We start from the raw sequence: 24,116 nt of genomic DNA, 5'->3' as shown, positions 1-24,116 counted from the left end.
CCCGGTTCCCCTGCATCGGCAGGCGGACACGCAACCACTGCGCCACCAGGGAAGCCCCCTAAGCAAATATTTCTTATCTTTTGGAAATTTATATTGAAGTAGGTAGAATTCACTTTCAGGAAAGTTGTAATAAAATTCACTTTCTAGAACTGTGTCAGGGATCTAAATCAACTTGGTGTTATCATTGGTATGGTTAACTCTGTTAAGCTCTTTTTTCTTGGGAAATCCATTTTCTCACCCAGCTTTATTTTTCTTCATAGCTTGTATTCCTGCCTGATACCTATCAATTTGTATAATTATTTGCCTGTCTTTCCCTCACTAGAATGAATACAAGTAGGCTCCATGAGGACAGGAACTTCACCTGGCTTTGTTTGGCACTCTGTCCCCAGCTCCTAGAAGAGTGCGTGGCACATAGTGGATGTTCAGTAACATGTTAGGTGAATAAGTGAATACATATAGTATATTGAGTGCCATATAGAACCCATAGGAATTGAATTTGTGTGACGTTCTGGGCAAATCTGTTAACTTCTCTGATTATTTTCTGGTACCTTTCAGTACCATTTATCAAATCTAGTGCTCTGTCCACATTTTTTTTTTAAAGGGAAAGAATAAGAACGATTAAATTGAAACATTTTGGTGGTATAATGAAATGGAATAAATGTGCCTATTAAAAACCTGACCAGATAGATGATAAGAAATAAAACTAAAATTCATCAGGATGTTGACTTCAAGAGAAACTCATACATACTTAGACACAGACTAGGATCACCTTGATCCGTGAAATAAAAGTGTAAGAAAAGCAGGTGTTTCGGTTGTGCTCAACCAGAATAAACAGGGCTGTTAAATAATGATGAAAGCCATAGTGAAGAAAAATTTGTTTGAATTGATTATACACAAATAAAATGTACATAAGGAAATGGTAGAAATACCAGAAGAAATTAATAGAAACCTAGCTGGGAGGTGGAATTTTTATAAAATATGATTTTTTTTAAACCAAGGAATAAAAGCATGGTCTGCAGGGGCCTGGCTAGCTAAACTAGAGCCAGGAGTAGAAAAACCCTTTTCTGCTGCGTCCCCCAAGCACTCTCTATTGACCAGACTTAACATCGTACAAGCTGAGAAAGGAGAAATGTTTACTAAGCCCACCTCTGTTATCACAGAGCAGGCAAAGAAGGATGAATTTGGAGCTCAGAAGCAATAAACTTAGCTGGCACAGGCATCTACTTTATCATCAGGCATGTGTGAAGACAGTGTTATCTTTGTGGGAAAAAACCATTTGGGGGGAAAAAATTTTATATAGACTGTATGGTTGGTGTTGTGCCAGTTTGCATACTGGTCTGCTGGTCTTTTAGCAAATTTTTATATTTTATGTTTCATAAATTAAATGGAGTTGTTTTAAAATATTTCTTGGGAGTGTATATCACCATTAAAACAAATTGCATTAAAACAAATGTGAGTATATTCATTCTGCATCAGAAAGTAGTACTCAAGTTGGAATCTGTACTTACGAATTCTAATTACTTTTCTCCCTCTTTTCTCTCATTTCCTAGGTGATCCAGATTAATCTGAATTCAATAGTTCCATCTGTCAGTGGTCCAAAAAGACCTCAGGATAGAGTTGCTTTGACCGATATGAAAAGTGATTTCCAAGCTTGCTTAAATGAAAAGGTAGATTACCTTATTTGTCAATACACTTTGTGCTAAGTAAGTAGTGAAGAACTAGCAGGATGACCCATGAACTCAATCAACTGCTGTATTTTTATATGTTATCGGCACACACCAGCAGCCCCCTCCTTTGCCTCTGTCCAAAGTGCAAGTCAGACATTTCATGAGCTTGTTCCCAGATCCACTGTGAGGACCAGAGGTTGATTGGGTATATTTAAATAAAAATTTAAAGTTAAAAATTGAGTTTCTTAGTCATGATAGCCTCATTACAAGTTGAATAGGTACATGTGGCTATGGCTCTTGTATTGGACAGCATAACTATTGAATATTTACATCATCACAGAAAATTCTGTTGGGCAGCACTGCTCTAGACTTTTGTGATTTCCCAGACTAGGACAAAACCACTACACTGTTGTGATTACTCTCTTAAAGTCTGGTAAATTAACTAAATATGAAGTGACCTCTTTGACTTTCAGGGTTTGTACTTCCCGTCTTGAGAATCATGGCTTCAGTCTTGTCACTTTTTCTATTCTGAGAACTAGTAGCTGGCTTTCTTTTCAGAGCCTTTCTTTGTATAATTTCTTTTTACTTTTTTTTTTTTTTTTTTGAGGAAAATGTCAAACTTCTACAGGAATAAAATAGTGTAATGAATTCCTGTGTCCCTCACTTCAACAATTACCAACTCATAACTCATCTTGCTTCATCTGTTCTACATACATACAGACACACAGGATCATTTTGAAGCAAATCTTCAAGGCCATTTTTAACAGAAAAAGTTTGTACCATCTCTTGAGAATTACTGTTAAGTAGCAATGAATAAAGAACAGCAAAGCCAAATAAGATCTGGATCATGAGTAGTTGGCTGGACTCAGTAGATAAAAGCTTAGGAACACCACCAGACTCCTGTCATGATTATTCAAATTTATGCTTCAGCTGAATTATAACTACTGAATGTCATGGACCTTCATCATCACTCACAAATAGTCAGAACTTATCAAATGTCAAGGATCTGCCATATTTTCTACCAGTCTTTTTTTCTATACATATCCAGGATATTTAGTTTATATTTATGTGCAAATTTGTATAGGTTGGATTTAAAGGCTTCCAAATTGCAGCTGAAAAGCAAAATGATATCGTCTCTATTCATTATGAAGGAAGTGAATATAAGCTGTCTCATGGATCTGTGGTCATTGCTGCCGTTATCAGTTGTACCAATAATTGCAATCCATCTGTCATGCTCGCTGCAGGTAGGTTGTGGTTTATAGCCATACATTTTCTGTTATAGTCACATTCTGTTTCTTAGATTATGCATGAGTATTGATGCCTGTGTTTGATATTGAGAACCTGAGTTTTTAATTAGGTTTTAAGGAGTCTAAGTTTGATTTATGTTATTAATTTTCTTTTTATTTCAAAGAAGGTGAATTTTTAAAATTATAACGTGTCTGAGTTTTAGGTTGTATCTGTTTTTTCTGTCAATTTAGAAGTATAGTTAATTAGCAGATCTCTTGATCTACTAGACGTTTACCATAGCAGTGTACTAGATTCAGTTGAGACACAAAGGAAGTAAAAGATTATTGACAAGGAATATAAATGAAATCAATTGTATGTACATGGAACAATTCATTAATTGTATAAAATCAAGTATAATAAATGTTAAATTGCTATTAGTTCATTACGATTATAGCATTTAAAATTGTTCATTTAATGATATGTGTTATATGTGTACATGATGTTATATATCCTTTTCCATTTGTGTGCATGATGCCGTGATATCAGATTGTATATTAATAATTTATAACGTAAAAGCTAGTATATCTATCACAATTTATTTGTTTTAAATGAAACAAATCAGTAGAATAAAGTGAACAAAATAATGGCAGTAAATGTGTGAATTTTAGACTTTTACCCTAACCTGTATTGGAGGTGACCTGTAAAATAAACCATAAACCCTTTCTTACTTCCTACTTTAATATGAGGGAAAGAGGGAGAGAAACATTGCCATAATAAATTATTGTTTATTTACTGTTGCAGGTCTTTTGGCTAAAAAAGCTGTTGAAGCTGGTCTGCATGTTAAACCTTATATAAGAACAAGTTTATCTCCAGGCAGTGGGATGGTTACACATTACCTCAGTTCAAGTGGAGTATTACCATATCTTAGTAAGCTCGGGTAAGTGATGGTTACCACTCTTTATATTGACATTGGTATTCAGCAGTGATTGAAAGTACGTGTTAGGACCTTTCATATACAAAAAGAAGATAGAAAAAACCGTTTTAGTTCTACTTGTTGCCTTGCCATTAACACAAAATCTTTGAGGCCGTAGCACTCAGCAGACATTTACTAGGCATATTCAATGAGCAGCAAGGCATTGTGTTGGCTACAAAGAAGTAGGAGATGTGATCTCTAATTTAAAGATGGAAACACAAGACAAACAAGTAAAACCAAGTAACAGTGACAGACAGGTAAGGGATAGTACCAAGTACTGCATAATTTGCATGAGTCATGTAGATCATCAGTTTTCAGAACAGAGTGAGATCTTATAGGTTGCATTAACTGAGTAAATTGTCTTAATTGAGGTTTTGTGAGATTATTGTATCCATTAAGCATAGGTTAAGTTGTCCCTGAACTTTGGAGAAAATAACTTATATTTTTTATGTACGCAAAAAAAATAATTGATGCTAGCTGTGTTTTCACTGTGTATTTTGGAACATAGTGTCTTATGTAAATCAATTCTTTTGCAAAACTGCCAAGTTTTAGGGTTTTTTCTTTGTTTAGAAGAGCAGCTGAAAGTAATTTTGAGGATTATACCTGTAATTTTTAAGTTATATCATCTTGGAGTTTTTGTCAGGAGCTTTTCTTGGGTTTAGTTGGTTGAGAATTAAAAGATTACTCCTATCAGAGTACCCAATTACAGTGCCTCTTTGGGGGCCTTTGGTCGGATTGTTGCAGCCAGGTCCTCTTGATATATGACACTTTAAACCCCTTTGGAGGAAAGTATAATATCGATTTTTTGAATGGTCCTGTTACATTCCTAGCGAGTAGTATCTGAAGAATTTTCTAACGTAGTGTGATAAGTTTTGTGTCAGATTTAGTTAACCATATTTAACTAGGGAGTGTCCTAAGTATCAGGGCTCTTCAGAGGTTTGCATTCAGTACAGATAGCATGCCTGAGGGTCAGACTTGATTGCTCAAAAGCAGTGAAATGAACATGTTGATGAGGTTTGTGTGTTGTGAATATTCTCTTCAGCAATCTTACTACAGTGATGGAAATGAAAGATAAGACTTGTCCTTTCTTTACAAATGTTGTGATTTTCTGTCCAATCACATTTATTTTTTGAAATGCAGATTTGAAATAGTTGGCTATGGATGTTCAACATGTGTGGGAAATACAGCACCCTTATCAGAAGCAGTTTTAAATGCAGTAAAACAGGTAAACTGTGTGGATCAGTAAGACATCCAAATGTTTTTTCCTCTGTTTCACTATTATCAAAAATATATATTAATGTATTTATGTTTCTGTAGTCCTTGCATCTCTTGGGAAGAGTAACCTATCAATCATAAAATGATTCTTTGAAGTCATTTTTAGAACCTTGAACTAATTCCTTAATAGTGTAAGGAATTATTTTAGTTTATTTACAGTATTGATAGTTCTGTACCTAATAATTGGAAATAATGCTTTTGGTTATCATGCCCTCAGAAGTGTAATATTTGAGATTTCTTATATGTGATTATCCAGATTTGTACCATCTCCTGAATACATTCGTGTTTTTTGTTTTTTTGTTTTTCAGGGTGATTTGGTTACTTGTGGAGTTTTATCTGGAAATAAAAATTTTGAAGGTCGTCTTTGTGATTGTGTTCGTGCCAATTATCTTGCCTCTCCACCCTTAGTGGTAGCTTATGCCATAGCAGGCACAGTGAATATAGATTTCCAGACAGAGCCTTTAGGTATCTTTTCCTTTATATGTATACATATATACCTGCGCACACTTTTTTCCCCAAAAGTTGTACTTTTGAAATGTTTCCTAGACTGTTCATTTTTTGAGTTATTTCAGAAAATCTTATCATGATGCATTATTAATTTTTGATTCATATGAAGAATATATAATGTGCCAGTAATTAGTTCTTTCAGCTGCTTACACCTGAAGCACTCTTGTTGAATAATATACTTGGTTTCTATGATGTGTCTTTGAAAAGATGTGAACGTTCTGAGGGAGTTACTTTTTATACTAAATTTCATATGAAAAATTTTCACCAGGTACTGACGCTACTGGCAGGAATATTTACCTACATGATATTTGGCCTAGTCGAGAAGAAGTTCATCAGATAGAGGAAGAACATGTTGTATTATCCATGTTTAAAGCATTAAAAGAGAAGACAGAGGTAAGACTCATTTGTTTCTTAAAAGGTTTAATAAAGTGGCAGTGTTTCTTTATTTCATGTATCTTTCTGAATAGAATCAAAATTTAAATTACATTATTTTGAATACACAGTTTTTAATGAGTGACATTTTGTATCTGGAATCTCTAATATCTAAGAGTATCAGAATTGATTTATTTACTCATTAGAAATGTATAGCAAACATTTATATTTGGCATCCTGAACATGGACACACTTCATAGAAACTGCCCTTGTTTGTTGTTCCCATTCAAATGGTTCAAAATTCAAAAGAAATAAGAGCAGACATTGAAATCTCCCTCCCACCCATTCCTTAGCCATCTACTTTATCTCCTCAAAGGCAACCAGTTATGTCAGTTTCTTAAGCATCGTTCCGGAGATGTTTTGTGTATCTAGAAGCTAATACATACATTCACACTTTTTAAAAAGAACTTAGAATATAAATATGAGAGCAAAAATGATAGTTATTCACTTAACAAATATTTATTGAGCCCCTAAGTATGTGCCAGGCACTCTTCTAGCTTTTTGGAATATATCAGTGAAGAAAACACAAAGTTCTCAAGGGGAGAGGCAGATAGTAAACTGTAGACAGAATAATTAGGTAAATTATACAATATGTTAAAAAGTAATGAGTGCTGTAGAAAATTACAGAACAGGGTAAAGAGAACCAATTGTGTAAAATTTGGGGAGTAGATTGCAGTTTTGTATAGGATAGTTGAAAACATGGTATTTGAGCAAAGTTTTGAAGGAGGTGAACAAGTTAGTCATATATCTGAACAAAGAACAGGGCTTACCAGGTAGAGGGACCAGTGTAAAGGCCTTAAGGAGGGAACCATAATGAAGGCAGTGTGACTAGAACATAGGAAGTAAGAAGGATGGTGGTAGGAAATGATGTCCAGATTACATAGGGAATTTTAGGCCATTATTAAAATTTAATCTTTTACTCTGAAGTGAGATGGGGAGCCATTAGAAGGTGTGGAGCAGGAGTGTCATAATCAAAAAGATTGCACTGTCTTTGAATTGAAACTATATTGGGGCAAGAGGGTTGAGTAATAAGAAGGATAGAGTCAGGAGGACCTACTGTATGTAGCAGTCCAAAGTAAAAAATGGTAATAGCATGGAACACTTGGGGTAGCAGTGGAGGTGGTGAGTAATGGTGAGATTTTGAACATAGTTTGAAGGCAGGACTAATAATACAGTGATGGAGGACAAATATGTTGGAAAAAAGAAAGGTTTTCTCCATGAAAATATTCTTAAATATTAAAAGTATACCCCAAAACACATTTAATGTTTTGTTTAAGTTAAGCAACATGTTTAGATCTTTCTAAATTCTTTAGCTTTTCTGGGGTTCTGTAAAGTGTTTCACATTCAGTTTGTATTGAAACTTTAACTCTTAGGGCATTCCTGAAAATCTGGTGTGCTGGAATTCGATGAGCAAATTTTATCAATTCAGTCCAAAAATGTCATAATTTTATAGAATGCAGTATCTTAGCTTTCTTTCCAAATGGATGAGGCCTATTTTCTTTTTTTAATTCTAACCTAAGTACTATGTTAATTTTCTCATTTTCATAAACCTCTTTTTCTGACTCCATTTTATCTTTCTTTTGGTTTATCAACCAAAACCATATTCACAGATGGGAAATAAACGGTGGAATTCTTTAGAAGTACCAGATTCAGTTTTGTTTCCATGGGATTTAAAGTCTACTTATATCAGATGTCCTTCATTTTTTGATAAGCTTGTAAGTACTTTTTTACTATTTGATATTTTAAAAATTGTTTGAAGTTTAAAAAACCTCATGAAGAGTTAAATGCCTTCAACATTTTTTACCTTTTAGACCAAAGAGCCAGTTGCACTCCAGCCTATTGAAAATGCCCATGTCTTATTATATCTGGGAGACTCTGTCACGACAGATCATATATCACCTGCTGGAAGCATTGCTAGGAGTAGTCCTGCTGCTAAGTATTTGACAAACAGAGGGTATGTGTACATGGTTATAGGCTGTTTTTGTTTTATCTTTCTCATTAATTAAGAGGCATTTACTGGTCATGTTCCTTTATCCAGTAAATTACATGCTATCATGGTGTCTGATTGTCTATGTATTTGACCTAAGCAATAACTGGGATACCTATTGTACCTGCTTTTGCTTGTAACTTAGAAATTGAAATTTTTAATTGAGCCCTTGTCCATTAAATAAACAACTAATTGGAAACCGGAGTTTTCTTTTTCAGTGCTACTTTGTTGAAAAGTCAGATTGGTTTGACCTACCAAATAAAGCCTGATGGTTCTAACCATCTTCCAGTGTTGGACTGCACAATTTAAATTATTTATTTATTTATTTATTTTTGTCTGTGTTGGGTCTTCGTTTCTGTGCGAGGGCTTTCTCTAGTTGCGGCGAGCGGGGGCTACTCTTCATCGCGGTGCGCGGGCTTCTCGTTGTCGTGGCTTCTCTTGTTGTGGAGCACAGGCTCTACACGTGCAGGCTCAGTAGTTGTGGCTCACGGGCTTAGTTGCTCCGCGGCATGTGGGATCTTCCCAGACCAGGGCTCGAACCCATGTCCTTTGCATTGGCAGGCAGATTCTTAACCACTGCGCCACCAGGGAAGCCCGGACTGCACAATTTAAATGTGTGTATTTGGGGCTATAAAATGTACAAGCGTGAAGCTAGGCTTGATCTGTATCAAATCAAAAGACAATGAATTTCTGCTTCTTGAGTGTAAAATTTCACAAGAATAATAAATGTGAATGTAAAGGAGATCATTTACATAGGATATATAAATCCAAAACTAGAAAGATTTTGTTTCATTTCTGTGTGATTAATAACGTAGAGTTGCTCGGTTATCAAAGAACTGTTTTGACACCAGAGACAAAATTTTGCTAAAGGTAGAATTTGTGGTATTGCTGCCTGATTAGCTTTTTTTTTTTTTTTTTTTTCTGATTAGCTTTTTGATGCTTGAGCTATGCAAATGATAAGACTTTTCATTGAAATATCATATAAAAATCAGTGCTACATAGCTTGGTTTGACATGTAATACTGCATAGCTCTTACTGTAATCTCATTAGTGCTATTGTGAAATCTGTGTTTGAATTTATTTTCTACTTAATTGTAGTTTGGTGGGAATTAAAACACTTTTTGGTAGAAATTGCTAATAGCAACTCCATTTGGTGTAATTTGATGAAGATAAATCAGTTTGTTTTACACATGGCATTTGTTCATAGTGGTGAGAAATAAAATAAGTTTTATTTCTCCCAAATATTTTTTAAAAGGTGGTTTCCATCTTGGTCGTAATTGTGACAAAGATTCCAACCCCCACCCCAAAGAAAAAGCCACCACTTCTCTCAAATACACGATTTTTATATTTATTGTAATTGCTGATATGGATTTCTTAGCACAGTTAATACCGTAGTTTTCGTCAGTTAAAAATTTTATTTTTAAAGACACTCAAACCCCTCACCATCTCCATCCTGAAGTACAGTATTTAAATGTACATCCTGAGATAAGATGTTTAAATTAGAAGAATATTTGTTGTCTTTACATAAAAGACCAAATTAGAGACTGATGGAAGTTGGTTGTTGATTGTTGAGATGCTTATGCTCAGTTTTCTCTTGTCCCTGAAAGGTCATTTATATAGTAACCAATCCAGTATCAATGAATACCCATAGCACACAGATAATGGTGTCTAAATACCAATTCTTAGGACAAGCAACCAATTTGTCTTAGAGAAATGGTTGATTCCAGGTTTGGCCCTGGAAAATATACAAGATGATTCTAGATGTCTTATACCAAAAGCAAAAGAGCTATAGAGACCACCAAAGAGTGTTTTAATTCCCACCAAACTACAATTAACTTCCAGGCTTTCTGTCAAAAGGTCTCAGGAGCCAACTTGAATCTGTCACTGCTCAAAGATGGGACATGTTGAGCATCAATAAAGAATAATAACTGGGGCTTCCCTGGTGGCGCAGTGGTTGAGAATCTGCCTGCTGATGCAGGGGACACGGGTTTGTGCCCCGGTCCGGGAAGATCCCACTTGCCGCGGAGCGGCTGGGCCCGTGAGCCATGGCCACTGAGCCTGCGCATCTGGAGCCTGTGCTCCGCAACGGGAGAGGCCACAACAGTGAGGGGCCCACGTACCGCAAAAAAAAAAAAAAAAAAAGAATAGTAACTGGAATGGGTTGAAACATAATGAATATGTTTAAATCCATGAGTTCATAATAATACCAAAAGAGAAAAATTTAAAACTCCAAGTTACCTTTGGAAGATGATGGGAAACCATCTCATTATTTAACAATAAAGTCTTTTCTGTATGGAAGGTATTTCATTATAACCAAATCATTGATGAAGGAAAGTTTGTCTTCATAGATGTTTTCCAGCTAAAAAATGAAGAAGGAATAAGAGAAATAGAGTATCATCATTTTGCAGTCCCTAATGCAGTCTAGACAATGATGATCAATCACTGGTAGCATTCCAGAAAGAGAAAACTGGGTATCATGTATTCCTGATGGAAGTACGACCTATGCAGCATTGTTGCAAAAATTAAAAACCCAAATCTTGTCAAGTCACTAGATTTGACATCTGGTTAACAAGAAATACAGGAGGGAGAACAACATATGAAATGTTACTCTGGAGATGCAGTCAGCACAGTCTAGATACAGGAAACTACACTACGAATGACCTAATTTCTTTAGATAAAGTGTAAGAGGGGACACAAAAGTAGAGGGAACATATAGATTAAAAAAGACTTGAGATCAACTGGGTGAATTTATAAACCATATTTGGATCTGATTGGAGCAAACCAACAACTAAAAAAGTAATAGGAAAACCAGGGACATTTGAATATTGACTGGCTAGCTGGTATTAGGAAGTTCGGAGGGTTTTGTTTGTAACACGGTAGTATTTTTAAGTCCGTATCTTTTAGAGAAACGTACTGAAATGTATACAGTTAAAATATGATATCTGAGTTTTCTTCAAAATAGTCTAATGGAGGATGATTATAGAAGAAATAAAGATTCCATGAATTGATTATTGTAGAGTAGTGATAGGCTCCTGGGTATTCACTGTTCTGTTTTCTCTACTTTTGTGCATGCTTGAAATTTTCCATGATAAAAAAGTGTTTATGAGTAAGTTTTACAGTTTAATAATGTGATTATTTTCCATCTAAAATAAAAACTAACTTTCATAACTTTGTTGCAGCCTTACCCCTCGTGAATTCAACTCTTATGGAGCCCGAAGAGGAAATGATGCTGTGATGACAAGAGGCACTTTTGCAAATATCAAGCTTTTTAATAAGTTCATTGGGAAACCAGCTCCCAAAACAGTTCATTTTCCATCAGGACAGACGGTAAGGATGTATACAGAGTATTTAGGCAGTTGCTACCTAGATCAAAATTTGTATTAAAATTTCTTATGTTTGTTTTAATCTACAGCTAGATGTGTTTGAGGCTGCAGAGCTGTACCAGAAGGAAGGTATCCCACTGATTATTTTAGCAGGGAAGAAATATGGTTCAGGAAATTCAAGAGATTGGGCTGCCAAAGGACCATACTTGCTGGTATTGATTCTTAAATTTTATCTTAAACTTCAAAGAGTTTTAAATATTCCCTTTTGTCAGTAACATCCTGTCAAAGTTCATTTTGTTCATTTAGACTTTTTATGCCTACTTGGGTCTCATCTGTGGGTGTTTTTAAGTGACCTTATATAATATGTTGTACTAATCTAGTTGCATTTTAATACTCTGAATTTAATTAAACCTACATCAGTCTTATTTGTGAAAATAAATGTGGTAGAGGGAAAGGATATTCTGTCTTAAATTATTGCTTTATAATAATAATTATTTATACCCATTGGTAGTTTTACTTGCCCCCTTTTCATTTAATTTTCTCTGATTTGCTCCATCAAAGGTTAACGACTCAGAGATAGTGGGCCACGTTTTACTTTTATCTTTTTCCAAATAGGTGATATTGGTCCCTGGCTGTCTGCTAGGAAGGCATTTCTGCTGAGACTGTTTCCTTGTTGAAGAGCAAATAGGGGATCTGTTGGAGAGAATAGTCCTGTGACGTGTGCTCTCTGCCATTTCATACTCATACTGTGCTTCTCTTTACAATTGTAGTTGTTCAAAAGGCTGGTCAAAATACAGCCCTCATAGCTATCATAATCATACAAACGTCATTTGTTTTGAATCTTTAATTCCCCTCCCCCTTAAAATGTAAATACTCTAAGGAGTTGTGGGAATAAGTAATTCTTTCGTCTTTGTAAGATAATAATTTTAAGTACCAACATACTTCACAGAGATACTCCAGTTTCGGTTCTTCACCACTGCAAGAAAGTGATTATCACAATAAAGCGAGCTGCACAAGTTTTTTGGTTTCCCAGTGCATATAAAAGTTATGTTTACACTGTGCTGTAGTCTATTAAGTGTGCAACAGCATTATGTCTAAAAAACAATGTACATTAACTTAATTTTAAAATACTTTATTGCTAAAAAATGCTAACCATCACCTGAGCCTTCAGCAAGTCGTATAGTAACATCAAAGATCACTTGTCACAGATCACCATAACAAATAAAATAATAATGAAAACATTTGAAATATTATAAGAATTACCAAAATGTGACACATACATGAAGTGAGCAAATGCTGTTAGAAAAATGGAGCCTGTAGACTTGCTTGACACAGAATTGCCAAAAAACTTCAATTTGTTAAAAAACATAGTATCTGCAAAGCTCAATAAAAACAAGGTAGGTCTATATTGTGAATATTAATTATAGGTATAGGTTCCCTTTTTTTTCCTCAAGTTTTTTTAGCTTTTGTTGTTGTTGCGGGCTTTCCTCATATAGCTGTTGATCCTTGGCTGTCCATTCAGTTAGACATTAAAAAACTGATTACAAGCTGTAGTTGTGCGCTGCGTTTTGTTAGTGGGCCTTACTGATGATAAGCTACCTTTTTCATTGAGATAGCCCTATATGTTAGTATCTGTAAATATTTTCTCTGGGCCATTCAATCTCTTCATGGAAGGAGAGCCATTGAAGAAACAGACTTACTCCCCCCATTTCTGATCGTATTCTCACCCAGCCTTCCTGTGAGCCTAGTGTTCCTCCTCAGTCTAGAGCATCCATCCTCTATAGGGTGATGGCACTCCCAAGGGGTGCAACAAAATCTTACTCTTTTTATGTATGAAGTATAGATATACATATATAAACATACACAGTATATTTGTGATATTAAATTTGGGGGGGGTGAGCAATGAGGAGGAAGATGTGATTAGAAGGGAAATGTCTAAAACTCCTTAGGAGGATAATAATGAAAAAAAGTAGAGAAACATGGGTTTTTAGCTGATTTTGTCCGGAGAATAGCCTCCTCTCTTGAGTGGGAACTGAGCTGGAGAGCTTACTGCTTTTTATAGACTTCTAATTAGTATCCCAGTGTTCTGAGAACCTCGTGCCTCTGAGTCTCAAGCCTTTTCTAGGTTCTTTGTTGCAAATTGACTCAGATGTTACTGGTGTCACCCTAGTTTCAGTTTATCAGTTTGTAGTTTCAACATTGTCTGCTAAGTCAGTTACCTGTCTCTGTTTTCTAAATATTTATAGAATTTGCACATCCTATTCGCTTTGTTGCTATGGGTTTACACTTCTTTATTCTTTTATTTTAGTGGCAATTTAAAAGGGAGTGTTGATGAACACATATGTTAGATCTACCATAATTAAACAAATCCTCCTGAGCCCTTTTTGAGTTTAAAGCAGCCGCCCCCAATTATAGAGAGCTCTTACTATATGGTAGGCACTGGCAGTACTTAACCCTGGAGTGGCCGAGGGGCAGTTAGAAGGAGTTAAGGAGCTACTTAGAGAAAAATAACCTATAAAAGATTTCTTTAAATATTTTGATATAACATTGACCTTTAGTATGGGGTATTGCGTTTAAAGTTTTTACAGAAAAGCCAAAAGTAGAATTTTTTTCCTTTTAAAATGCTCAGTAAAGCAACTTTCAGAGATGAATGGAGGAAATAAAATGCATGTTTGTTACAGGGTGTGAAAGCTGTTTTGGCTGAAAGTTATGAAAAAATTCACAAAGATCATTTGATTGGAATTGGCATAGCTCCACTTCAGTTCCTTCCAGGAGAAAATGCAGATTCTTTGGGCCTCTCTGGCAGAGAAACATTTTCTTTAACATTTCCTGAAGAACTGTCTCCTGGAGTTACATTAAATATAAAGGTATATCTAAAATTCTCAAATATATGATTGTGTACTATATATTTAAATAGATAGTTGTAAATTGAGTAAGAAACAATTACTGTAAATTGCGTACTCATGTCAGTTAGTGAACAAATTGTAGTTTAAGAAGGCTCTGTACTTAAACCGATGTTAATATAGTTGATGTTCTCCGAGGAAAAGTAGAAAACACTGTATACTTAGTCCAGAAAGAAGACATGGACTTCCAATTACATGCGTTAACTTCCTTTTCCTCATTATCAGCTCTCTCTGTCCTGATCTAATTTTATCCCAGGCACGTACACCACTTTAGGAGAAGCCAAAATTGAGTGTTCAGGGTTAGAGTAACACAGACTTTACAACCAAGGAAAAAGAGTAGCAATATTATATGCAATGAATATTTAATTTAACATAAAATGAACATGATAACAACTTCCCTAATTAGTAAGTCAAAATCGAAATCATTTGATTTAATGTTTTAGGTGATACGATACTTGTTATTTAGAATTAGGGATGAAAATAACATGTTTTTGTACTTAGCTGTGAAGCCTGTGGTTTGGTATCTTAGGTGTTTTCAAGCAGGAGAAATGTTTCTCAGACAGAATGTGAGTATAGTCATTGAATATGAAGACAGATGGTCTTAACCACTAAGTAAAACTTTGTAGATTTTACCACTCATGTGAGATGTTTTTGTTTGTTTAAAGACAAGCACTGGAAAAGTATTCAGCGTGATTGCTTCCTTTGAAAATGATGTGGAAATAACATTGTTCAAACATGGAGGATTATTAAACTTTGTGGCACGAAAATTCTCATAGTATCTCCTCACCATGGATACCTTTCATAACTGGTAACTGCAAACAAAGCCTTTTGTGCTGGACCCAGGAATCCTTACCATGGAGCTGCAGATAGTCCCAGTATGCTCACTTATCTCATCCATGGATGTAAATGATTATGAATCAACGTAGTGACTGAAATGAAATCTTCTTGATTTTAAATAATATACGAATGGTGCTATTAACATTGCTAAAATCAGCGTGTGAAGTGTGTTGTGGAAGAGGCCTGTAAGTATGGGGGGATATTTTATCAGACCATTTTGTAAATAAAGGCAGAATTTGAACTTGTGTTAAAGGTTCTTATATGAGTAACCTTCCTGAAGTCTTTGTTTTGTTTTGCACCTATAAAACTGTATACTACTGTTTGTTGGTTTAAGAGTAGCAGATTGAAATATAACAAGCCAGATAACTTTAAAATTGTGGAAGGTGAAATCTGATTTATAAGTGGATTTTCAGATATATTCGTTCCTTTTCAGAACTGAGTTGCACATAGTTGTCATTCTTAGTTTGTAATATAAGCCAGGGTTATCCTAAGTCTCAGTCTAACTGCAAGGGATAGAACCTGCCCCATACACAGTCATTCTGTCCAATCCAGCCAAGGTTTCCTCCACATCAGAAGGTGGACTGTTACAGAATACAATTGATTGCGTAGCACCATGTATTGGCAGTGAAAATACGTATCACATATGCAGCCCTTAATTTTTCAGTAATTTGCTACTGTGACCCTGGCAAGCCTCAGATGGCATTATAGTAATTGGATTATTTTGCTCACTCTGTGTGATACTGTAACTTCCTATAACCTAATATTTTAGGTATTATTAACTAAAATTCCACACTCATTTATGGTTGCTAAAGAGAACTTTTATTTAATCATTAAACGCCAACATGATTTCCTCTAGATTTTTAAATTATCCTCCCTAAATTATATGGTTGCTCAACCCTAAACATTTTTTAAATGTTGGTTACTTCTTAATTATTTAAATCGATTTCCTGTCATTTTGAATCATTTTACCTGGGATGCATGATACTATTATGTATGCTTTTGCTAACCGTCAGGATAAAACACTTAAGTTATTGCTGTCTGAATACTGTATTTTCTCTGTTTGCATGTCTGTTTATCACATCAAATGTTATGTCAACAAGAAGTTTGTCAACTTTTAAGAAAAAGGTTGGATAATTAATTCCAAAAAGTCCTATACCTTTTTTTTTAAATGAAGAAATTAAACTTAGCAGGCAGAAGGTTAATTGTAGTGATTTTTTTTCCCACATGGAGATCATCATATGACCTAGTTAAGTTACTGCAATTCAGAATTAGCTCACATTGCACAGAATAAAGAATTGTTTTAAGCTAAAATGCTGAAATTACCAAACCAGTGGGTGAAGACCACTGAGAACTTTGCACATAATCAAATCATACAATCTTTCGAAAATATTCTGCAAATATGTGTTTAGACAATTAGATGGACTAGAGTTTGGCAAAATGATTTCCCTTTTATTTAAATTTTTTATAAATATTTTCTTTGATACTTTCAAATCACATTGTGTTCTTGATATTTTATAATGCTGTGTATTTGTCAGTGCATATGTTTTTAATTTACATGAAAACATGAATTAGGGATGGAGAATTTACAAGTTGAACATTAAAATATCTGTTACAGGCTTTGAAGAAATGATAATCCAGATTGCTATGTGTGGGGAAAACATCTGTTTTATTTTTAAGCCATACTGTATTATAATATGTAACCTACGGGCAGAGGCCTGGGCATCATCATAAACAGCACATCTAGGAGATGAAGAGATGATAAAGCTAGCCAGCTATGAATTAAGCATTTATATTTCCAGTCTACCTAGTCCAGTAATAATACAAGCAGATCTTGTATTTCAGGAACAAAATCAAGGTTCTCTTAATCTCTTGCTTATATACAATGAACCAAAAAGCTTGGTAAGCAATGCCTATCAATTTGTGAGGAGAGTCATGGATGTATGTCCCAGAGCACACCTATATTTCTGCCTCCAGCCAAATTCTCTGTTTGCAAAAATGTGGCCCCTGTTGCTTTTTATTGTTTTACTTATCTCCTTTGTTGAATATATCTGGATAATTTTGTGTTCTAAAAAAAAATACACAAATATTGTGGCAGGAAGTATAGTAGGCCCCTTAGAGAAGCAAATTAGTGTTGTGAATTTAAAAGTACAATTTCAGGGCTTCCCTGGTGCCGCAGTGGTTGAGAGTCCGCCTGCCGATGCAGGGGACACGGGTTCGTGCCCTGGTCCGGGAAGATCCCACATGCCGCGGAGCGGCTGGGCCCGTGAGCCATGGCCGCTGAGCCTGCGCGTCCGGAGCCTGTGCTCCGCAACGGGAGAGGCCACAACAGTGAGAGGCCCTGAGAGGCCCGCGTACCGCCAAAAAAAAAAAAAAAGTACAATTTCAAAGGTCATTATCAACAGCAGCATTTTTGTTATATTTTAAGAAGCATTATGCTACATACCATTGCCATATTTCATGCCTTTGGGTTGCTAATCGCTGAAAATGTCATCCAGTCACTGAATTGCCATTAGTATACCTAAAAAGTTTCCAAGATGACAGTTGTTACTTCCTGTTTTATCTCCAAGCTGACATTTGAATGAGAGGTATTAGACTCCCTTTAGCTAAATTGCTCAGTTTTTCACTGGGAATCAAACTTCAGTGGTACTAAAGGACAAAAAGTACAGCTAAGACCTAAATCAGAATTCTGGTTGTTTGCATATATGGTAACAGTGTTGTGTGCATTCGCCTTCTCAGTGTTGAGTGAGAGGATGAGGAGAAATTATTTGACTGACATTTTTCTGTGGTTGAATTAAAAGACACCTTTCTTTTGCCTTTAGGTTTAGGAGAAAGTGCTAAGATACTGGATGTTGACCCTATCTTAGTTTGATTTGGAGTTATAAAAGAGAGGGGAAGGAGGTGGACTTAGTCTTCTTTAGTGACTTTTCCCCTAAAGTGTGATAGTGCTGATGTTTCTATCAATTTTACACATAGTATGTAATTATGAAACCATATATCTCACTTAAGTAAATATAAATCATTGTCTATTATTTAAAGCCAACAAAACAGTATAACAGTTTTAAGTTCAATAATTTTAAGTATTGTATAGAAATATATTGGAGGCAAAGTTCAGTTGAAGACAATTGTGTATATGTTACTGATGCTGTAAATTATTTTTAATAAAGAAAATTGTATTATCACATATTTGACTACTCTTGTTATAAAATATTTTGTGGTAGGGCTTCCCTGGTGGCGCAGTGATTGAGAGTCCGCCTGCCGATGCGGGGGACATGGGTTCGTGCCCCGGTCTGGGAGGATCCCATGTTCCGCTAGGCCCGTGAGCCATGGCTGCTGAGCCTGCGCGTCCGGAGCCTGAGCTCCGCAACGGGAGAGGCCACAACAGTGAGAGGCCCACGTACCACACACACAAAAAATACATATATATATATATATATATATATATAGTGGTAATTGAAAAATAAAGTGATAACTTAAGAAATAGGATACCATCCAGAAATTTCTCTTCAAACATGTTACTTAAATGTTCAGACATTAGTTATTCCCAGTATAACTGCCAAAATAAGAATGAAAACCAAGATAAAGTTTGCAGTAGGAATAGCCTCGAGGAAACAATAAGTAAAGTTGAACTTGATTCAAGGGTTGTTCCAACAGGTACTTAGATTCATGGAATAACATTTTTAGAGTTGAAAAGACTAATCTCTCACCCAAAGCAGGATCCCTTGTCTAAATAACATCTAACTGGGCGACCTTTTCTTGAACATTCAAGAGATGGGAGACTGTGCTAGGCAACCCATTCTGATGAATAAGTTGGACCCTCCACAAGTTACCCTGAACATGACCTCCATACTCTAGATTTTTTTTTATGGAGGTAATTAATGTTAAAGTGAACATTTAGGACTGAATTCATCTCATGCTACAAAGTTGTGTATTACAGGAGGAAAGGGCCTTTTCTTGATGGATGCAGGATGGAGGTGCTATGTTTTCATGAGCCTTTATGCTTTAGGACCAGCTGGTGGTGTCACTTCCTCCTTCCACTGGCTATTCATCAGCACTCTCTTGAAGCAAGTCATCTGGAGCTGGGAGCCAGGGCCATGAGCCTCTAAAGTAATGTTTTGTAAGTATGGTCAGCTGCCCACTGATCTAAAAATATCTGCCCTTTCTCCCACTCTTAATAGCAACCTAAATGATTAATTGAAATCTAAAATTTGGTATTCATAAACTAAAATTAGTACATTATTAGTTTTCTAAGGATTCCAATTAAGTATCCTAAGATTTATTTGCTTTACAGTATCAACACAGACACATGGTGATAGTTTGAATATTTGAATATCCAGAGTTTTCGAGGAAGCCTAGTGCAACACCAGTGTTGCATTTCCTTAGTTTATGGTTTTCACTTGATGCCACTTTTGCTTTTTAATTATAAATTAGTTTAGCTTCAGCTTGTTTTAATTTGATGTGAGTTGTTTGGCTGTTAAGTTTTCCAAAATATCAGATTATAAAGCTTGTGTTTAGTATACAAAAATGGAACATTTATTGCAGAAGCAGATGTATATGTAATCCCCACAGAATTTGCTTGTGTAATGACAATTGTGTTGTCTCTGTGAATTTTGTGTTTACATGATGACGGCACTGAATTTTTAGCATTTTAAACAACCTGCAATATATAGTTGTATCATAAAACTAGTGGGCTATTATGTTTTATAGGATGTTTTATAATATAAAATCATATCTATAACTCACTCTGCAGATTGTTCATTTTGTTTCACTCCAATTTTTGATCACTAAACTCTTTGAGAGCCAATACCTAAGTGTCCTAGTGGCCAGGTGGAGAAGGAAAAAACTTGTTAATTCAACAGTGACGTGACATTTCTTGTCTATCAGATTGGAACTTTTTTCGTTATCATGGTATCCAATATTGGCATTATTGAGGAAAAACATGACTTGGTAGCATGTATTAAGAGCCTTAGAAATGTTCATTCTCTTAGACCCAGTAATATGACTGAGCAGTGTATCTTAAAGACATTAACCAGATCAATAGAGGTGAAATAGTGAGAGGGTGGAGAGAATTCAGGACCTGCCTGAGGGAAGAGAATGCAGAGGGGCCTAACAAGGCCATTGGGAGTCAGACTCTGGTTACAGATAATCCAAATCAAAGTTTGTCTTTGACACCCTAAAGGAATGAGACATCAAGAATGTTGCCCTGGGGCTGTAAAAAAGCCCTGCAACTTGGAAATTAGAAGTGAAGCAGATAGGAACCATATCTAAAGGGAGAAAAGAGTCGATCTCTCAATAGGTGGTTGATAGGGGTTTGGGAAACCACCAAGTCAAATCAATCAAGGTCACTCTAACCAGAATGTGCTGTATCCTGGGGCGGGGGGCGTGGGGGCACAGGGGGAGAGAGGGATGTGCATGGACAAAAACAGACCAAGTTGCAGACATGAGTATTGTCTAGAACTCTCCTCCAGTAGAGACAGTGTACTATCAGGTTCTGCTTGGTTGCAGACGTATATCAAACTGGCTATCAGAGCCACGTGACCTTGACAATTAAGGTCACCCAACCAGCCTGGCTGTTATGCTATGATTCCCAAGGCAGCCTCCTGATAATCATGTGGTTCTGCACTTCCCTGCAGAGGGAGAATCCACTGGTAGAACTACCTAAATAAGGACTCTGATCCAATTACCAGTTCTATTTCTCAGTGTAAATGAATCACTTATCACACCAGAGCTGAACTGTGGTCACCTCAGCCCCCGGGTGACCTGTTAGGGCGGCCTTCACGCTTCCTTTACATCTTGAGAATAGAAAACTCTGCACTGTGCAACAGCTTAAACTAGAAGTTGGGTGACCAGGTCTGGTTGAGGCTCTGTGCCCTCTAGACGTCAGTTTCCCCATCAATACAAGGAACGTGTGGACATAACTGATAAATTAGACAATTTCACGTTCTAACATTCCAGTATCCCGGGAGAGCTAGGTCCTGTGCAGAACGCTGCCAGGCCAAACTCCCAGGTCCTCCGAGCTGAACTCTTGTTGTTTTGGGGGACAGGATTGAGGCCACGTCTGGGATACGTGTTTCCAGCTGGAGGGAAGGGAGGGCGAGGAAGAAAAACGAGGACGCGAATTCTACCCAGACAACTAGAATCCTGAGATAAGGCCAAGAAGCCTCCACAGCTACGTGGACTGGGAGGAACTGCAAGGTGCCACTCAAGAGCTGAAAGCCTGCTAAATGGCTACTCACCAAAGGGAGGGGCGGGGTGGAATCTGGAAGAGCCAATCATAAACAAGAAATCCAGTTTTGTAGCGAGGTACCCGAGTTCTGACTGGGGTGACCACCGAGAGAAGGCGGGGCGGGATTGCAGAAAGACCATCCGAAGCCCGATCTCGGAATTTCTGTTCGCAGCCTCTTAGGCAGGCCTGGGACAGGGCTGGAATAGCCCAGGTCGGCCTGGACGGGCCTCGCCTTCCAAGAGTCTGCTCTGATTGGCGGCGGTGGGATCTCGAGGAGCCAATCAGAAGTCAGGACTCTCGGTCCAGGACGAGGGGCGGACGCAGGAGCTGCGAGTCAGGCGAGACCTCCGAGCTAGAGCGCAGGACTGCGGCTAGAGTCACGGGCTGCTGGAGAGTGGGAGTCACCTCAGGACCTCGGGTCGTTGCGGGTGAGCTGGGTGGGGAAAGCAGAGACGAACCCCAGAACCCTCTGGGAGGCTGGCCCAGAGAGCAGGGAGGCTTGCTGCAAGTCGGGCCAGGAGTCATGAGCCTCGGGCTTCTCCCGTCCTTGATCCACGTCAGACTCGCTGCGTAGGTGATGCGCAAGTCACCTTCCTCCCTGGATCGCACCTGTAACCCAGAAGGGGTGGGTTGAGATCCCAGAATTGGGGCGAGGTACCCGAGAAGCCATCTGGTCCAACCCTGCCAGACCTGTGTGGAGACCCTGACAGAGGGGAGGTACAGCGCCTGGCACTCACGGCCAGGTGTCTGGTGGGAACCATTTCTAGGGCTCGACTGGACCTCACTAATGTAATAACGCTCTGAACTTGTGTGTCCTCCTCCTCCCTTATTTTCCTGACTCTTCTGCAGCCCGCTCGCCCACCACTCTTTCCCTCTCACCCAGAAGGAAGACACTCACAGCACCCGTTGTTGTTGTCTGAAAAACTACAGATTCTAGTTTCCCTGCCTTTCTGTTTCCTGATCCCCTTTGAGGGTAATCGGCCCCATAAGCCTATTGAGTAAAGGCAACCCTCCTTTCGTTAGTTCCTCTGATATTTAGTAAGACTCTGGGCTGGAGTCTGGGCTGGGGGTACAGAGATTTACTGGGTATAATCCTTGCTCTCCAACCTTGGAAGGACATAGCAGAAAGAATTGCAGGTCACGAAGAGCAATCTGGAAGACATGCTAAGGTAGAATTTACTAGACTTGGTAACACTTTGAGAGTGAGGGAGGGGAATCAAGAATGACTCCTGTTTCTTTTCTGTTATACTTTACACAAAGTGCAGAGTTTAAGGTCCAGCTCCCCTGGTTGTAGTACAAAGGTTTTGAGATTCTGGCATAAGCCCTGGAGTTGGAAAACATTTGCTTCCTAAGTGCTTTCTCAGAAGCCAAGTGAAACACTGTTGGCAGGAAATATAGATCAACTACCTACAGGATTTGAGTTCCCTTCTTTGCCCCCTCCACCCATACAAAAGACATTTGGTTAAGACAGACATCTCTTAACATATTTCTCTGTATTTACTTACTTACAGCAGCTGACTTGATCTGTGTCATTAGTTCCATAATTTGGAGTCTTTGTAGACAAAGAAAAAAGGCAAATTTAAGCTCAAAAAGAAAGAACTTTAGAAAGAGAATGTTAGCACTAGAAGGGATTTTTAAGGATGATCTAGTCCAACTCCCTTTTAGAGGAGATGTGAATAGTCCAAAATTTCAGAGGCTAGGTATAAAATATGTTTTATTTCTCCCAGCAGAGCAACTCTTTTCTTCATTAAAAAAAAAATTGTGGTAAAAATACACTTAACCAGCACAACTTTTTGTTACATCAAGCTGTCTTTTGATGGCTAGAGCTGCCAACATTGCTTTACATTGCTTTAGAAAACAAGGGCACTTCATGTAGAGGCTTAACAAACCCCATTCAAGAATGTTATACAAACATTTTCTAGACTGGAAGGCAGATTGGCCTTCACTAACTGCCTCTAAGGGTCCTTCCAACTTTAAGTATTTATAATTCATATCAAATTCAGAGTTATCCTGACATCTTTAATGCTTTAGGATTTGAAAAATTACTCCAGGATTTCGTCTTGAATTTAAAGCTTTAGTTCATATTACATTCTGAATATGGGCCTTACACCTGTTTATAAATCTCCAGAAGGAATGTTAAAATCCCATGTGAAGTCTTAAGCCCATATACAATGTGACGGGATATATTGGTTCCCAGAAGTTTCAGGTGCAAAGATGATTTCAAACCCCATTTAGGCTTTGTCACATGTCTTTAGTAAACAAAATCTGAACGACTTAATTTGCTTCTGAAAGCAAATGCACTGGTCAGAAAGCAGACATGAGAAGCAATTGGCAAGAATGCAATAACTATAACAGGTGGTGGAAACCTACAGCAGCACAAGGGGCTATGCAAGTTTAGAGGCAGGAGGAATCACTTAGGTTAGGAGGATCAGGCAAGGAGGGATGGGGAGGGGACTGGCATTTGGGGTTTATACTCTTATCACTTGAGTCATCAGGCTATAGACTTGGGGCTGAGTCAGGGAGGGGGTCATATAGGAGAGCCCTAGTGTACCTCCCTGAATTTTATCCCTTTCCCTTCACTGGAATAAGTTGGACTTTGGCTGTCATAGATCTGAAGTGATTAGACATTAACAGGTGTATGCTCTGATTTGGGGAGCTCTGAGAAAGTCCTAAGACCCCACCCCACCACCTGTCCTAGCCAGTCTCTTACAAAGCCTTTTTTTTTTTTTTTTTTTTTTTTTTTTTTTTGCGGTACGCGGGCCT

The 24,116-nt window shown here is 37.4% G+C and overlaps 2 protein-coding genes across 13 annotated transcripts in view; both read left to right on the top strand.

Annotated features, from left to right (window-relative positions):
• IREB2 (iron responsive element binding protein 2) overlaps positions 1-18,544 on the top strand; it is a 31,195-nt gene extending 12,651 nt beyond the window's left edge. Inside the window, exons 6-17 of one of the 4 annotated variants that reach the window (XM_024128753.3) lie at positions 1,551-1,667; positions 2,752-2,911; positions 3,696-3,831; positions 5,008-5,092; positions 5,451-5,607; positions 5,918-6,042; positions 7,692-7,796; positions 7,893-8,035; positions 11,247-11,394; positions 11,480-11,602; positions 14,072-14,257; positions 14,959-18,543. In XM_024128753.3, coding sequence (XP_023984521.1) covers positions 1,551-1,667; positions 2,752-2,911; positions 3,696-3,831; positions 5,008-5,092; positions 5,451-5,607; positions 5,918-6,042; positions 7,692-7,796; positions 7,893-8,035; positions 11,247-11,394; positions 11,480-11,602; positions 14,072-14,257; positions 14,959-15,069 — 1,596 coding nt within the window. In that variant the 3' untranslated portion in view covers positions 15,070-18,543. The other 3 variants (XM_028495145.2, XM_028495146.2, XM_028495147.2) reach the window with 3 other exon arrangements.
• A 2,841-nt stretch (positions 18,545-21,385) lies between these two features.
• The window catches only part of HYKK (hydroxylysine kinase), a 29,541-nt gene continuing 26,810 nt past the window's right edge, over positions 21,386-24,116 (top strand). For 8 of the 9 annotated variants that reach the window (XR_008618588.1, XR_008618593.1, XR_008618591.1 and 5 more), the window contains exon 1: positions 21,386-21,781. The gene's annotated coding sequence lies outside the window, so the exon portion shown is untranslated. Of the gene's footprint in view, positions 21,782-21,803; positions 21,979-24,116 lie in introns of those variants that run through there. The other variant, XM_028495885.2, reaches the window with a different exon arrangement.

The sequence above is a fragment of the Physeter macrocephalus genome, chromosome 11 (genome assembly GCF_002837175.3).
Source record: "Physeter macrocephalus isolate SW-GA chromosome 11, ASM283717v5, whole genome shotgun sequence".
Lineage (NCBI taxonomy): Eukaryota > Metazoa > Chordata > Mammalia > Artiodactyla > Physeteridae > Physeter > Physeter macrocephalus.
Note: the sequence above shows the minus strand (reverse complement) of the source record. Positions and strands in the feature narration are given on the sequence as shown.